The sequence below is a fragment of the Scardinius erythrophthalmus genome (assembly GCF_964197995.2).
Source record: "Scardinius erythrophthalmus genome assembly, chromosome: 9".
NCBI lineage: Eukaryota > Metazoa > Chordata > Actinopteri > Cypriniformes > Leuciscidae > Scardinius > Scardinius erythrophthalmus.
Genome location: NC_138229.1, coordinates 33,299,458 through 33,314,920, shown reverse-complemented (window position 1 = coordinate 33,314,920; position 15,463 = coordinate 33,299,458). Strand labels below are relative to the sequence as shown.

Genomic DNA, 15,463 nt, shown 5'->3' with positions numbered 1-15,463 from the left:
TTAGATGGCAAATCGTTTGGTGATTGAATACCGATAGACAACACTTGAGCTATGAAACAGGTGGGATTTTGGGGAGGGTTTGCATTGCAATAAAATACAGTGGAGGATATATGTTCCTCCAGCGGATCTGTAGACTGCGGTAGAGGCTTCGGGTGGGGGCTGTAGTCTTAAAAAGCATCCAGCACTGACCTGGTCGCCGGCGAACAGGTCTTTTCTTGCCGCTGCAGAAGCGGACTTTACTGAAGACCCCCAGGAAATGTCGCTCGCAGAGAGAGCGGGGGTCTTTGCTGGGACTGGGGCGTCGTTTGGAGGTAGAGACCCGCTCGCTGTTGGATTCCCGCGCCTGGCGTTTCTGTCGGATCAGAGAACTGGCGATCGCAGCCATCTCGAGTAGTCAGTAAAACGAGCCTGTGCAGCTGTTAACGCAATAACTGGGAATAATGTATAAAACGATACTGAATTAAATTCAGACAGATTTCATTCCGATTCCCTGCGAAAAAAATCCAGAGGATCCTGTGAATTAGGACTGAAATCTCATCCTCTTCTCAGACGATCTACTGGTTGTGAGTTTCACATGAGATTATATAAAGCACATTTTCCGCTCTCCATCTTAGATGCAAAAATAAAAAAAATATAGATCAATTAAAAAGACGTCCTATGTGAACGTGGATGACCTGTCACGCAGGTATCCCAGGTGCCGAAGACAGCAGACGCGTGATTCCACCTCCAAGCGACTGCTACATGATTCACATGTCTAGTTCATTCCACATAACTTTGCATGCATCCTGATAATAAACGGAGCCCATGGCACAAGAACGCGCGTTCTCAGGAACTATAGTGGTATATGAGTGACAACTTCACTGAACGCTCTCCAAATTATTTTACAGCTCTTCATAGTTCTTCTGGTCGAGTTCATCGCATTGTTCCTCACGTCGAAATTTCTTATTATGCTCAAAACGAATTGTAATTTAAAGGTCAAGTGTCCAGCACAACGAGAACTGTGCGAATCCTTGAAGCCATCCGAGGGAATGTTAAATGTAAAAATGTAAAATCGAGACCAGTGCTGCCTGTGGTACACTGACAGTGAGACAGTGAATGGGCTTTCTCAGGCTCGCTCTCTCTCTCTCTCTCTCTCTCTCTCTCTCTCTCTCTCTCTCTCTCTCTCTCTCTCTCTACGCAATCATACGTGATTGAGGTTTGGATGAGGAATTTGTAGCGGTAAATGAGAACGAGCTAGTAAAGGAGATAAAATACATTAATGGGGTGGCAGAGGAGGATTGTCCAACAGATGGTCACCTCTGGTTCATTATGTATGTTTGGATGTGACATATCCCGTGACAGCGAACAATTTCAATTCAAATTCTGCTTGTCATTGCCTCTCATCGCCAGATATGTGGTTAATTTATCCCTCCGTCCATCTGTTTATTACTCGGACTGAAAAACACACAAATGATAAAGATCATCCTCCTGTTTGTCACTGTTGTAATTGTTCAGTGTATTCGGTGCTAATGTGGCAGCCTATAATATTAAGGTCTGGCTGATCCAATCCATTAACCGCCCACACTGCAATCACTTTTTCACACGAGTATGTCATTTTCATCCATTAACTGTTGTACAAAAATGCCTTACTAAATTTCCAAACTGCTATCCCGTCTGGAAAAAAAGAAGAAGCCGGGAATGCAGCCAGCTTACTGATTACCCTCTCATATGAATACCCTCTTAAACCCAGTGCTGTAGAAGACCTTAGCTCTTCAGTGAGACACTGTGATACTAGTGTTTGATTAGATGTGTGAAGGTGTCAATAATGACAACCCTCGGAATATATTTAAACAACATTTATTGATAATAATGACACAAACAGTTTTGGCGGACTAGATCTGCTACACTGCTGCTGCTGTTTAAGAGACGGCTACTGCCGAAACATGTACATAAATACAACGAACAGAATGCGTGCAGCTGCAAGGAAAGTACGGAGAACCCCCTATCCGATCTAGGCAGGTGGTGCTGGGGAAGGTGGAGGGCTAGAAAAATTCTAGTTGAGCTGGTTCGGGACAGAAATAAAACTGTTATGTAGATAGAACAAACAGATCGATTGGCCAAAGCGACCGGCCTTAAGAGAACCAATCAGCTGCTCGTAAGAGTTGTTATATATATACACACACACAAACACACTGACAAGTAGCACTGAAGTAGTAACATAAGATAACACTGATGTAGAAATGTGTTAAGGCTATACTGCTGCAGAATACTAGTAACAAGTTAACACGCTGTAGAGATGTTCTACTTTAGAAATGAATGTAATAACACAATACCTCCCATTTAGGGATACAGCCATATCTAACTATTGCAATTATAACACCACAATGCTGCATTTATGTCATGCTTTGACTGTGCCTCACTGAAGAGATAAGTTCTTAAACAGCAGTGGTTCTCAACTCCGGTCCTGGGGACCCACTGCTCTGCACATTTTGTATAAAACGTTTTGCAAACTTTTATTCCAGTACCTCTGTGATAATCTGAATATTTGTAATGCAGAAATAAATAATGATACTGTTTGGTTGACAAGACTATTTGTGAATCATCATTGCCGAACCTTTTACCAATGTGTTTTAGGCAAACAAAGCAAACATTAAAAACAAAAATAATCTTTATCCTTTTCAGTAAACTGGAACATACTCTGCCAAGGAATAACCATCTTCTTTGCCAACTGATCAGTGTTAAAAAAAAATGCTGGGAAATCATTGAACTTCATGACACGTGACCCTACAAAAGTGATAGTTGATAGGCTGTATGTCACCTGCAAAAAGACAATCACGTTTTAGAGAAGAAAAAAAGGTTCAAGTCCTCATGTAGGGGTAAACACTGGTTTCTGACATTGCGGACGCTGAGAGGGTGGATCACGTGGATCGGACACGAAAAGCCTCTTTGCCTCTTGCGAAAAAGCAGCATTAAACATTCACTGCTTTGGGAGTGAGTTCTTTCATCCTCTTCCAAATTTAATGTGGGACTAAGAATTCACTTCCAGCCATCTCCTTGCATCAACATGGGCTTAACACAATGCCATTCAAGTACAGCGGCACTTTGATGTGCTTCATTTTATTGGTACTTGGTCTGAATAACCCATTCCTCAAAAACCATAGAAAATCTGGTTACAAAATTAGAAGATGGGATAGATAAGACTTGTGCAATATAAATGACCATAAATTACTGAAACTGTTTAATGTAATGGAAGTAAGTCATGGATGACAAGATTTACAACGGTATTGTTGTCACATGTACCCTATTAGTTAGAAGTAGCCTACCTCTATTTCAGAGGTCTATTTCTGAACGAATGACACACAGGATTTTGTTTTCATTAATCTCTAACACAAAAGCTGCTCTTGAGACAGAATGGTACATGACATTTGTCACAGTACTGTTTTTATTACCTCAGGAGAGGAGAGCTCCTCATGCAATTCTAGAACTACAAAAACTTAACTAATATTGATTGTCAGCAAGTGTTAAGGACAGGTTTACTCAACAGACCATGACAATGCGCCTACAACCTAAATCCATTAGTGTTCTGCGAATTGTGCTCAGTTATATAACACTCACATCCCTATTTGAATATGAATAAAATGAGTGTTGCGTCAAACACTTTAATGTGTTTCCATGTACGTGCCTTTGCTGAAATGCAACAAACAATTCATTTCCAGTTGGCAGTATTTCTGATAAGTGACAGTGATGTTAGTAAATTAGAGCAAAAACAACATCCAAATGACACTTGTAATATATGGTTTGAGTTTCTTCCAGCTGAACAAAGTGTATGGCATTTCAAGAAACGTAACAACTCAAGATATGAACTCACCATGTGACAAATTCTAAATTACAAATTGAACCAGCTGCAGAAGCGGAACTGAGATATAACCGACCACAACACTGAATAAACAGAGATGATCAAGAATCACTTAACTAAGGCATACAGTACAAAACAGGTATTATTCAGGTATCAAGCCTTGCTATTCCACAGTCAAACTGAGAGATACAAAGCATCAGTCCAAGATCGACACCTAGTGTTCACAGTATGAAAATGCACAGAGGCGTCTCTCATCAACCTATCAGCTTTTATTGTGATGAGAGTGTGCTGTATTATGCAGTTCTATTAGCTGAGCCAGCACTATGCCTTAACACTATCAAACAATTTTTATTGCTAATGCTTTTATGCCCACGGCATAACATGTAAACATCAACGCCATGATGCAGAGGGCACAGAGCAAGCAGTTCAATATGCTGAAATGTTTTAACAGCATTAGTCAAGTATACTGTATATTGCATGTTCACAAGAATGTCCTTAACATAATAATAATAATAATAATAATAACTAGACACTACCAGTCAAAAGTTTTGGATCGGTAATATTTTTAATGTTTTTAAAAGAAGTCTCTTCTGCTTGCCAAGGCTGCATTTATTTGCTTACTAATACAAAAAAAAAAAAAAAAAAAAAAAAAAAAAAAAAACAGTAATATTGTGAAATACTATTACAAATTAAAATAGCTGTTTTCTATGTGAATATATAGTAGTGTAATTTATTCCTGTGATCAAAGCTGAATTTTCAGCATCATTACTCCAGTCTTCAGAGTCACATGATTCTTCAGAAATCACTCTAATATGATGATTTGATGCTCACGACACCATTATCAATGTTCAAAACAGTTATTTACATTTTTATTTTAGGATTCTTTGATGAATAGAAAGTTCAAAAGAACAGCATTTATCTGACATAGAAAGCTTTTGCAACATTAAACACTACCGTTTAAAAGTTAGGGGTCAGTAAGAATTTTTATTTAATTTTTTTGGGGAAAGAAATAAACGAAATCAATATTTCTATTCATCAAGTTACAGTACAGAAAGTTACAGTAAAGACATTTATAATGTTACAAAAGATTATATTTCAGATAAATGCTGTTCTTTCTATTCATCAAAGAATCCTGAAATTGTTTTTGCACACAGCTGTTTTCAACATTGATAATAATAACGAATGTTTTTTGAGCATTAAATCCGCATATTAGAATTATTTCTGAAGGATCATGTGACACTGATGACTGGAGTAATGATGCTGAAAATTCAGCTTTGATCACAGGAATAAATTACATTTTAAAATATATTAAAATAGAAAACAGTTATTTTAAATTGTCATAATATTTAACAATATTACTGTTTTTTGTTGTATTTTTAATCAAATACAGTAAATGCAGCCTTGGTGAGCAGAAGATACTTATTTTAAAAACATTCAAAATAATACAGATACAAAACTTTTGAATGGCAGTGTACATTTTTCTGAAGAAAATGTGTTTGGTGCTTGTCATGGAAAAATTCTGCACAAGACAGTCGCTACCGTGATGCAAGTGACAGCAAGAGAGCTGAGCCAAAGTCTGCATAATGTTCTAGTGCTGAATAATGGCTTATTCATGATGTTATATGGTTGCTAAGGAGCTCTAAATGGTTGCTAGGGCATGGTCAGACAGTTAGCAGGGTTAAACTAATAGACTAATCAGTCCAAATCAAAAGAGCCAAACTCACGTGTCTCTATGATGATCTAATCCATACATCTCCCTCTCATCTATTTTTTCAGTGGAAGTCTCTAAAAAAATGCGCTGTAAAAAAAAACGGTAATCTACTGGCAGCTGTGGTTGCCAGCAATTAACTGTTAATTTACAAGTCAAGTCAAGTCACATTTATTTATATAGTGCTTTTTACAATACAGATTGATTCAAAGCAGCTTTACAGAGATAACAGGCAAATGCAACAAATTTTGTTTCCAGAAGAAAATAGCGTCACAGTCCAGTTCCACTTCAGTTTAAGATTTACTCTCCTTATCAGTTATTGACTTAGCATAACTTTTTTCTATGAACTTTCACTGAAATTATTATTAAAACAATATTTCAGTGAAATGAACTTTTTTCGTTTAGTAAATCTGACTGATACATTTTACAGTATATTACTGTTTTTCCTTGATTTTATGGTAATCTACCGGCAGCTGTGGTTACCAGTAAATTGCTGTTTTTCTATAGTTTTATGCCGCAATTTAATTTACAGTTGATTACCGTTAAATTACGCTTCACTCTGTTTTTTATTTTTTATTTAACACAATTAACACTTTTAACCACACTGCAAAATCTTCAGTTTTAAATGAACACTTGTGTGTCCACACTACAGAGTGTTGGAGTAACACTGAAGCAGTGTTGAAGTTAATGATATAATTCAGTGATTAATTAACTGATGATTGAGCATTAGGGATGCACACCTGATGTTAACAAGCAGAATCACTGAAGGACAGAGGAACAACAAGAAGATAAAAAAGCCAAACACAAGAACTTCAACTGACTTCAGCCACAGAAGACATTAAATCTCTCAAGATCTCAGCAGAGGAGGATTAAACAACTCCAAAAAATAGCATTACCAGCTTCACTTATTACTAACCAGATTGACTTTATTTATTTTTTCGTCTACAGAAATTTCTATTGAGAATTAACAGAGGTTTAGACGTTGTTTTGTTTCATTTGACGTTACCATTATGGAGATCAGTGACCCTGCTCAAAAGTGAAGACCCTTGACTTTAACAATAGTTTTTCTTTGCCTGCTGTAACTGTGTGTTTTTAAGACGCATTTGTTGTGGCAGAAACAATGTCAGGTGTTACTGATTATGATCTCATCACGTAATGTTTGGATCACTGATCTGATCCCCTGTCTAATCTCTTAACAAAAATGTGTTGTTTTAATAAACCTAATTGGATTTTTTTATACTCATCATTCACTAAAAATAAAGTGAACTTTTAGGGTTCAGTTTGACACACACAGACATCAAGAATCAGCCAATGAATCTCAACAATGGTGACAATCAACAAAAAAAGATCACATCAAATCTGAACATCACAAAACACGCTATAAAAGTCAACACAAAAAAATAACAGCAAAAATAAAAGCACAAAGTAAAAATTAAAGAAAATACCCAGACAATTCAGCTGCGTAATTTATTCAATATCGATTTTTTTTGTACTATGCTGGTACCCAACATGCACTGCAGCATGAAACTTTTGATTGTCACCATTGTTGAGATTCATACGCCGATTCTTGATGTCTGTGTGTGTTTGGCTGATCAAGGAGTTCAAAATGTTCTGAGCATAAACTTTTTAAAATTCTTCATTCTTTATGCCTGTCTAAACTCTGATAGATCTTGATCTGTAGAATCACAGTGATACCATAATCAAAAAACAAAACAAAAAAACACCACCCATATAAATACATTAGACCAGAGGTCTTCAATCCTGCTCCTGTAGGGCCACTGTCCTGCAGAGTTTAGTTCCAACCTGCTTCAGCACACCTGCCTTTGAATATTCAAGCAATTCTGAAGAGCTCGATGAGCTGATTCAGGTGTGTTTGATTAGGGTTGGAACTAAACTTTGCAGGCCAGTGGCCCTCCAGGAGCAGGATTGAAGACCTCTGCATTAGACAATAAAAGAGATCAGTGAATTGGGTCACTAGATGATGATTGTGACCATTAACAAACAGTCATTGTCATCTGATCCTGTTTTCTTTCAGCTGTTTTGCCATAGCAAATGTATTTTAAAGACACAGCTAAATCTAAACCTCTGTCACCTTTTAATAAGACCTTCTGTAGACGCCTGACAGAAATAAATTCAAACTGGTTAGTAATAAGTGAAGCCGGTAATGCTGTTTGTGGAGTTTAATCCTCCTCTGCTAAGATATTCAAAGATTTAATGTCTTTTATCTTTAGTTGATTTCATCTTTTTTTCTGTTCTTCTTGTTCCTGCTTCCTTCAGTGATTCTGCTTGTTAACAGCAGGTGTTCATCAGTGTCATTAGTGAACTAATGTAGGGAATAGTGAATGAGGGTATAGAGTGTGTTTTGGAACACAACCTCTGCGTGTCGACTTTGAGCGCTGTTAATTCACAGGATATTCCTGTAGGCTACTTTCTCGAAAACGACAAATATCAGCATGAAAAACAGCATGTTACTGTCAAAATGTGGCCGTTTTTTTACAGCAGTTTTTTTACAGTGCAGAGTGGTTGCGCAAGGCTGTGAAGATTTTAGGCCATTACTTATTGGCTGCTTGATAAAAAAAATCAAATGAGTGTGAGAGAGAGTTAGAGAATGAGAGAGAGAGAGAGAGAGAGAGAGAGAGAGAGAGAGAAAGGCGCGAATTTGACAGTTGAGATTCAAATTCATGAACATTCTGTCAATGTAAGTCTATGGGATTTTTGTGCCCACTTTTTCGTTTTATCGATCGCACAGCGGAGAAGTCATAGCACACAACTCCTCAATAAACCAGTCGATTTGGCACATCATTCACGGGTCTTTGACAAACAGTGCGGGATGAGTTACACTCCGAAGTTTTGTCCAGAAGAATAATAATAAGTATAAGGAATAACAATAGTGATGCTTTGCTTCACAAGCACCACAAATAAATAAATGTAAAAAATGATGGTACACTTATTTTGAACTCTCCCAAGACATATGAACAAATTGAAGGGAGGAGTGATAACTCATTACATCTGGCAGATATGGTGATCTGTGCATGATGGCTCCTGAACATGCTCCTGAGAAATGCTGTCCTGGTTTCAAAACCCAGTTTAGTCATGGGGCCATTAGCAATCAAAACCTGAGGAGCAAGGCACCCCTGTGATGGAACACAAAGTGTTATATCAGCACATTTTGCTCCTCACATGCCACTGGCCAAGGAGAAGGTGAACCCTGAATATACTCAACCGATACGTCTCACATCACCATCAATTAAGACAAAATGTCATTGTTGCAGTATTCATATGAAATGTGTGCAGTAAGATGTGGCTGCATGCTACTCAAATGATCAAAAATATAGTTTTTTCCACTTTTGACCAGAAGATATACATATATACAATACAGTCCAAAGGTTGGACATTTAAACCTGAAAGCTTTATGATTTGGAAAAATGTAAAACAAAACTTATGATGTAAAATTAACAATAAATAATTAAGATTCTGCACTGTTTTGTAGGTCACTATTCAAATAAGCACATTTGTGGCAATGACCATATGACCTCTTTTGTACAGATGGTCAGATGTTCTTGTTTCCAATGAAACACACAGGTGAGCATTCTCAAATCACGCTGAGATAACATGATCATCAGGTTTTGCACCAAACCAAAAGAAGGGTATTGCATTACGTGTATTAAATCCCATTATATGAGACTTTTGGAAGTTTGGAACAATCCTGGAACAATTTTGGAAGTTTGGAACAATCCCTACCCCTTAGGGGTTGGGGTTGGGGCGGGAGGACTTTATTGTCCCAATAAGGCGACATTTCTTTAATAAATATTATCATTTGCACTTAATATGTTATTATTGCATACTCTTTTATAATGTACTAAATACTGAGGTGCAAATAGTTCATTTGTTGTATGTATGAAGAATCATTATCAATAAATATGAAGAAAATATGTGAAAAGTGGAATTAAAGTGCCTAATGATTATTTAATTATTAAGTATTTACATTTTTTATGTACACTTTTTACATATTTTCTTCATATTTATTGAAAATAAATGCCTTTCCAATCTGTTATACGATGGGAAAAGGGAGAAGACTCGAACTCGGGTCAATCGCGTCAAAAGTATCTGCAATGCACCTTACTCCCTACACCACTGCTGCTGGCAGGTCACAGGCGTTCTTGTACTTTTGTCTGGCCCAACCTAACATTGGTGGGTTGAGTTAGTGTTAATGTCTCTGCCAACAAGGCAGGCTATTTGCACTTAGTGTAAACAGACACTCTGAAAAATATATATTTAACTAAATCTGCAAAGTGACATTCCATATAAGGAATGGATGTGCAATATCGAAAACAAATTAGATTAATTTAACAAGAGCTGCTGTTGAATTTGTTGTCAGGTATAGGCAAGTTTTTTCTAAACCTGGCACTGAAGTACCCCTAACACTGCACACTTTGGTGCACTTTAAATACCCATATGATGCACTAAATAAACCGAAACCTAGTTTTTGCTAGTTTCAGCCCAACGCCGTTATCATTTTTACGTTCTGTGTTGTTTAAATAGCGAATGCATTTGCGCCCATTTGTGCGTGCTGGTCTGAAAATGAGGTGTGTTCAGGCGTATTGTTGACGCTTTGCTATTTTGAGGCAACTGAACCTTTGGCATTGACCAAAACATCCTGGTCTGAAGTCAATGGCACAATATTTGTTTTTTTGTTATTTAAAGAAGTGGGGACTTGCAGGGCACCTGTGTGTCATAATGTAACATTTGGAACTTGAAAGGCAAAGTAATTTTTTTATTCACAAAGGGCTCTTCCACTAGTCCGTTAGCGAAGGCAACATGCAATGGTCACTTCGAGGAAGTAATTTAATTGTTAATGGTCATCTGACCCAGAGTGATATCAAGTCTTCATATCTAGATATGGCGAGTTAACATATGAATATAATTTAAGATTTTTGTTTGGTTGAGATATATTACACATTTTTGCAATGTATTTCATATTAAAGGCCCCCTGAAATCAAAATTTAAGTTTTTTTAGCTTTAAGTATGAATTTGTTAGCCTTAAGGTTATGAATAAGCTGGTGTGTTTCAAAAAAATGACAAAATCCGCATTTAGGAGATATAAGCATTCAAAACTTACAGTCTCTCACTTCCGCTAAAATGGATCACGGATTTTTATGACATCACTTAAGCTTCACATCACATCTTCTGTCCAATCAAATGCTCTCTAGAATCTAAAGTGTCCCACGAATCCCGCCCCCTATGCTATACTGTAAATACCACCTGGCCAAAGCGACCGTTGACACGTCACGGAGCAATATGGGTTGAAGATGTGAGTTCGGTTGCTCAGACACTCGAGTTTTATTCCGTCTTCCGTTGGTTAAGAATGAAATGGCTGGAATTTATTTATACCTCAACTATTGAATCCAAAGTATCATCATCATGATTCGCTTCCATGGTGCTGAGTGTCAAGTACGATTTGCAGTCTGTGTGGTAAACTAAATTCTATTGGCTATTTGAAAAAGGGGGAGGAGCCATTTAATATGTCCCGCCTTAGCTTCCTGTTTCAGTGGAAATTACGTCAACGCATCATACAAAGCTGCTCGTTCCAAGGTACTTCAGTGGGCCTTTAAGTTTAAAAAAGTTTAATAATGTGTTTAATGCTTTATGTGTTTAATGCTTAACTTATAAAGCTAAGAACAGATCGGGAACATGCACACACACACACACACACACACACACACACACACACACACACACACACACACACACACACACACACACACATAAAGCATATTTAATATATGAAATATAAAAACTTAATTATAAATGTACATTTATTTGTATTATATTAACAGCAATATTAAGATATTCCTGTTGTTGCTGCCTAGCTTTGTCGTGTAAACATTCCATGTGACGCTAATGAGGAAATTACATGGTCTTTCATTGCTCCCTTCGCCAAGTGCATTCCAAACAGCTTCATTATGACACACAAGTGCCCTGCTCCCTCAAAAGTCCCTACTTCAAGAGCTCTGCCCTTCGGAATGAGTAGGGCATAGGGATGCTCACTTCCGACTGGAATTGGCCCATGTACCCTTCACTAACTGCTTGTGGAAGGGCCCTCAGGTGTTCACTTTCGTCTGGAACAAATGGCCCCTTTCCTGAAGTGCCCTTCAAGGAATTCACTGTGCAGTGCTGGAGGGAATCCAGGACCAGGGTTCACTGTTTGTTGCAGTGCCATTGTTGTTTTTTTTTTTTTTTTTTTTAGTTTTTAAACAGTTAACATTTTAATTAAATTTGGCATTTGACTTATCATTCTGTTCTGTATGATAATTCAGGACAACAGATGGAACTGGATAATATTCTGAATGTTCTGATCCAATCTGACTTCTGACCTGTAATGCTGCCTGAATACACCGATACACTGTTCGCTCATTGGCCAGAGGAGAACTGGCCCCCGACTGAGCCTAGGTTCTCCCAAGGTTTTTTTCTCCATTCTGTCACTGATGGAGTTTTGGTTCCTTGCCACCGTCGCCTTTGTCGCATTTGGCTTTTGGCTTGCTTAGTCGACATAGAGGGACATTTAATATTCAACAATAATATTGATCTGCCTGCACTGACACCATTATATAAGAACTGAACTGAGCTGGACGATGACATCACGGTTTTCTCCAGAGCGGCTATATATATATATATATATATATAAATGAACTAAATTAATTACTTTTTTACAACAAAAATGAACTTGATCACTCAACTTACTTAAGCTGGACTGTGACACTATTTTCTTCTAAATCAGCTGTACAGCAGAAACAAACTTTGTTGCATTATTTCCTGTTATCACTGTAAAGCTGCTTTGAAACAATTTATATTGTAAAAAGCACTAAATAAATAAAGGTGACTTGACTTGACTAGTCAACAGGCCAGTAAAGCAGTGATCTACATTCAAGGGCCCGGAGTGGACAGAGCAATGGAGAAGAGACCTGCTGTTTACTATGTACTATGTACATCGTGGCATAGCTTGTAATACATTTTAAATCATAATTTTACCTAAAACTGTCATGTTTGGTTTGACTTTGATTTGACTTTTGAGTTGGTTTTTCTGTTTCCTGATCAGTTTCCTTTGTTTGTATTTGTTTCCACGGGATTTATTGTTTTATTATGACACTGCACCTGTTTATTGTTTAATTGATTGGTTTGAGTTAATATATGTTGAGTTTGTTTTAAGTCTTTGTTCCGTATTTGTGCCTTTAAAGTTGGTTGTTCTGTCTGTGTTTTTTGAGAGTGATTTGTTTCTTTTTGAGTGTGTTAATAAAGTATTCTGCTGCGAATAAATCCAGCTTTATTTTATTTCCCACATCAGCCAGCTATGACAAACACGTTTTAATGTGGGAAACGAAACATTTAGTTTAACTTTAACTTCTTAAATTTATTGTAACTTTTGAAATTAATATAATACTGCATTTTAATATAAATTTATAATATTGTTATATTATTTCATTATATTGCATATTTATTTATGTTTTTTTTTAGTACAAGAACATTTCTGAAATCAAATGTGTGCATTTAAAGGGATAGTTCACCCAAAAATGAAAATTCTGTCATAATTTACTCACCCTCAGGTTGTTCCAAACCTGTATGAATTTCTTTCTTCTGCTGAACACAAAAGAAGATATTTTGAAGAATGTTGGTTACCAAACAGTTGACGGGACCCATTGACTTCCATAGTATTCTTTTTTTTTTTTTTCATACTATAGAAGACAATGATGTAAAAAATTACATAATTTAAATTTTTGGGTGAACTGTATAACCCTTTAGATTTTACTGTGTTAACAGATTAACTCCAAAAAAATAATGGCAAAAATAAACAATTAATTCAAAGTATTAAAAAAAATGTGTTGCAGAACAGCTGAATAGAACTGATCTTCTGTGCACAATCGAGTTGCCTGAAAAAGAATGGATAAACAGAAAAGGTGTATAGGTCAGCAAAAGCTTGTCAAGTCTAATGAAGTGAAGGATTGCACAGCAGCAGCAGCATAACATAGTTAAGTATGCTGTGTATATTAGTTTGTCTGTGTGGAAATAATATATAATTCCCCATTTGCAACATAAGCAGTTAAAATAGTAATCTCAGATTAATGCAACTTTATATTTCTTATTTTAAAATAAGTACCTGCACAGAACTAGAATGTTGTATAGTCCTTAAAGGGATAGCTCACCCAAAAAATAAAATTAGCCCATGATTTACTCACCCTCAAGTCATTCTAGATGTATATGACGATCTTCTTTCATACGAATACAATCGGAGTTATATTAAAAAAATATTCTGGCTCTTCCAAGCTTTAAAATGGCAGTGAATAGACGTTTCTGTTTTGAAGTCTATAAAAATGCATCTATCCATCATAAAAGTGCATCTATCCATGATAAAAGTGCTCCACACGAAAATATTAATATAATATATATATATATATATATATATATATATATATATATATATATATATATATATATATATATATATATATATATATATTATATATATATTTAAAACTTTATAAAATAAAATAACTAGCTTCCGGCCAAACGAACAAACGACTGGCAGTTTGGCTGCACTTTTATGATGGATAGATGGAAATATAACTCCAATTGTATTCGTCTGAAAGAAGAATGTCATATACACCTAGGATGACTTGAGGGTGATTAAATCATGAGCTAATTTAAATTTTTGTGTGAACTATCCCTTTAAAGCGATTGCATAATAATTTGCTCATTCTATAATGTCTTTTCAAAAATCATATTTCTTCAGTGGAACACAATGGAAGATGTTGGACCGGATGACTTCCTCAGTGACCATTCACTTTCAGTACTTCATTCAATGAAAGTGAATGAGAAAGTGAGACTATAAGGGTGTCATATCCATTTGCCTTCCATAAAGAAAGAGAAAGGACAAATGGGCTGATTATGAAATAATCTCATGAAACTTGTAACACACGTTACATAAAATGATTACAAGCACGGGCCTCCTGGTGGTCTGCAATGTGCAGTGAGATGCACAGGCTCCTCTTTGGAGGAGGTGGTACTCTCAGATGAGCCACAGTTGGGAGCGATGCGGAATCGAGTCGCTGTCCGGGGTGCTGAAGTTCCCTGTCCTGGAGGACACTCGCACACTTTCCTTTAGAAAGCTCATCTCACCTCAAACGAGCTCGGCACGTGTCTGTCTGTCTGCCGTATAGCCTCGCTGACCGCATTTGCTGCATATGCATCAATAGTTTCCTACATTCACCCTGCTTTCTTTGTTCCCGGTACCAATAAAGAAATGTCCTTGACACTAAAGCGCTTCTGCTCATGACCATGATGGAGATGCGTTTCGTGGTCATAAGATGTGAGATGGAATGACATGAGTGGTCGCAAGAAAGTCGCATGAGCCCCTCACAAAACAAGTTAGCACAAATGCGTGGAGTGGGAGCGCATAGTATACCGCAGACACGGAAGATGTGCTCACCAGCGCCAGCGGCCAATGAGAGCGTTTTTCATCGCTCAACTGAGAGCATGCACAGCTAAATGTCTCACCGCTGGTGGTTGTGGTCGGCTCCGATCGTTGTCCACAGAGACACTGCAGCATATGCGCTCCTTTCTTCAGGAAGAGCCTCAGAATCCTCATTGACTTGAGTTGGTGTGGGTCCCTCGTCAATCCACGCAAACGAGCACAGGATCACAACAGAGGTTGACTGTAGTGTGAGCCCCTCGGGTGGCTATACAGAGTTCGGAGCATCAAAAATAGCAGAGGGCAAAGGAAGACAGTCTCGAGCGAGGCATCTTGAGTGCATCCTGCTGCTTCTTTGCCGGTAGTAGACTAGTGAGTACTCGCTTTAGCATATTTAGCTCCAAATGCGCAGCGCAAGGACGTTAGGGTAATGTGCACATGTCTCGGTCTTGAAATG

At 37.3% G+C, this 15,463-nt stretch overlaps 1 protein-coding gene across 3 annotated transcripts in view; it reads right to left on the bottom strand.

The window, feature by feature from the left end:
• Positions 1 to 15,183, bottom strand: part of fgf12a (fibroblast growth factor 12a) — a gene marked incomplete at both ends in the record, with an annotated part of 65,915 nt that extends 50,732 nt beyond the window's left edge. For 2 of the 3 annotated variants that reach the window (XM_081375037.1, XM_081375038.1), the window contains one exon: positions 190 to 385. In XM_081375037.1, coding sequence (XP_081231163.1) covers positions 190 to 385 — 196 coding nt within the window. Of the gene's footprint in view, positions 1 to 189; positions 386 to 15,092 lie in introns of those variants that run through there. The other variant, XM_081375039.1, reaches the window with a different exon arrangement.
• Between the last annotated feature and the right edge of the window lie 280 nt (positions 15,184 to 15,463).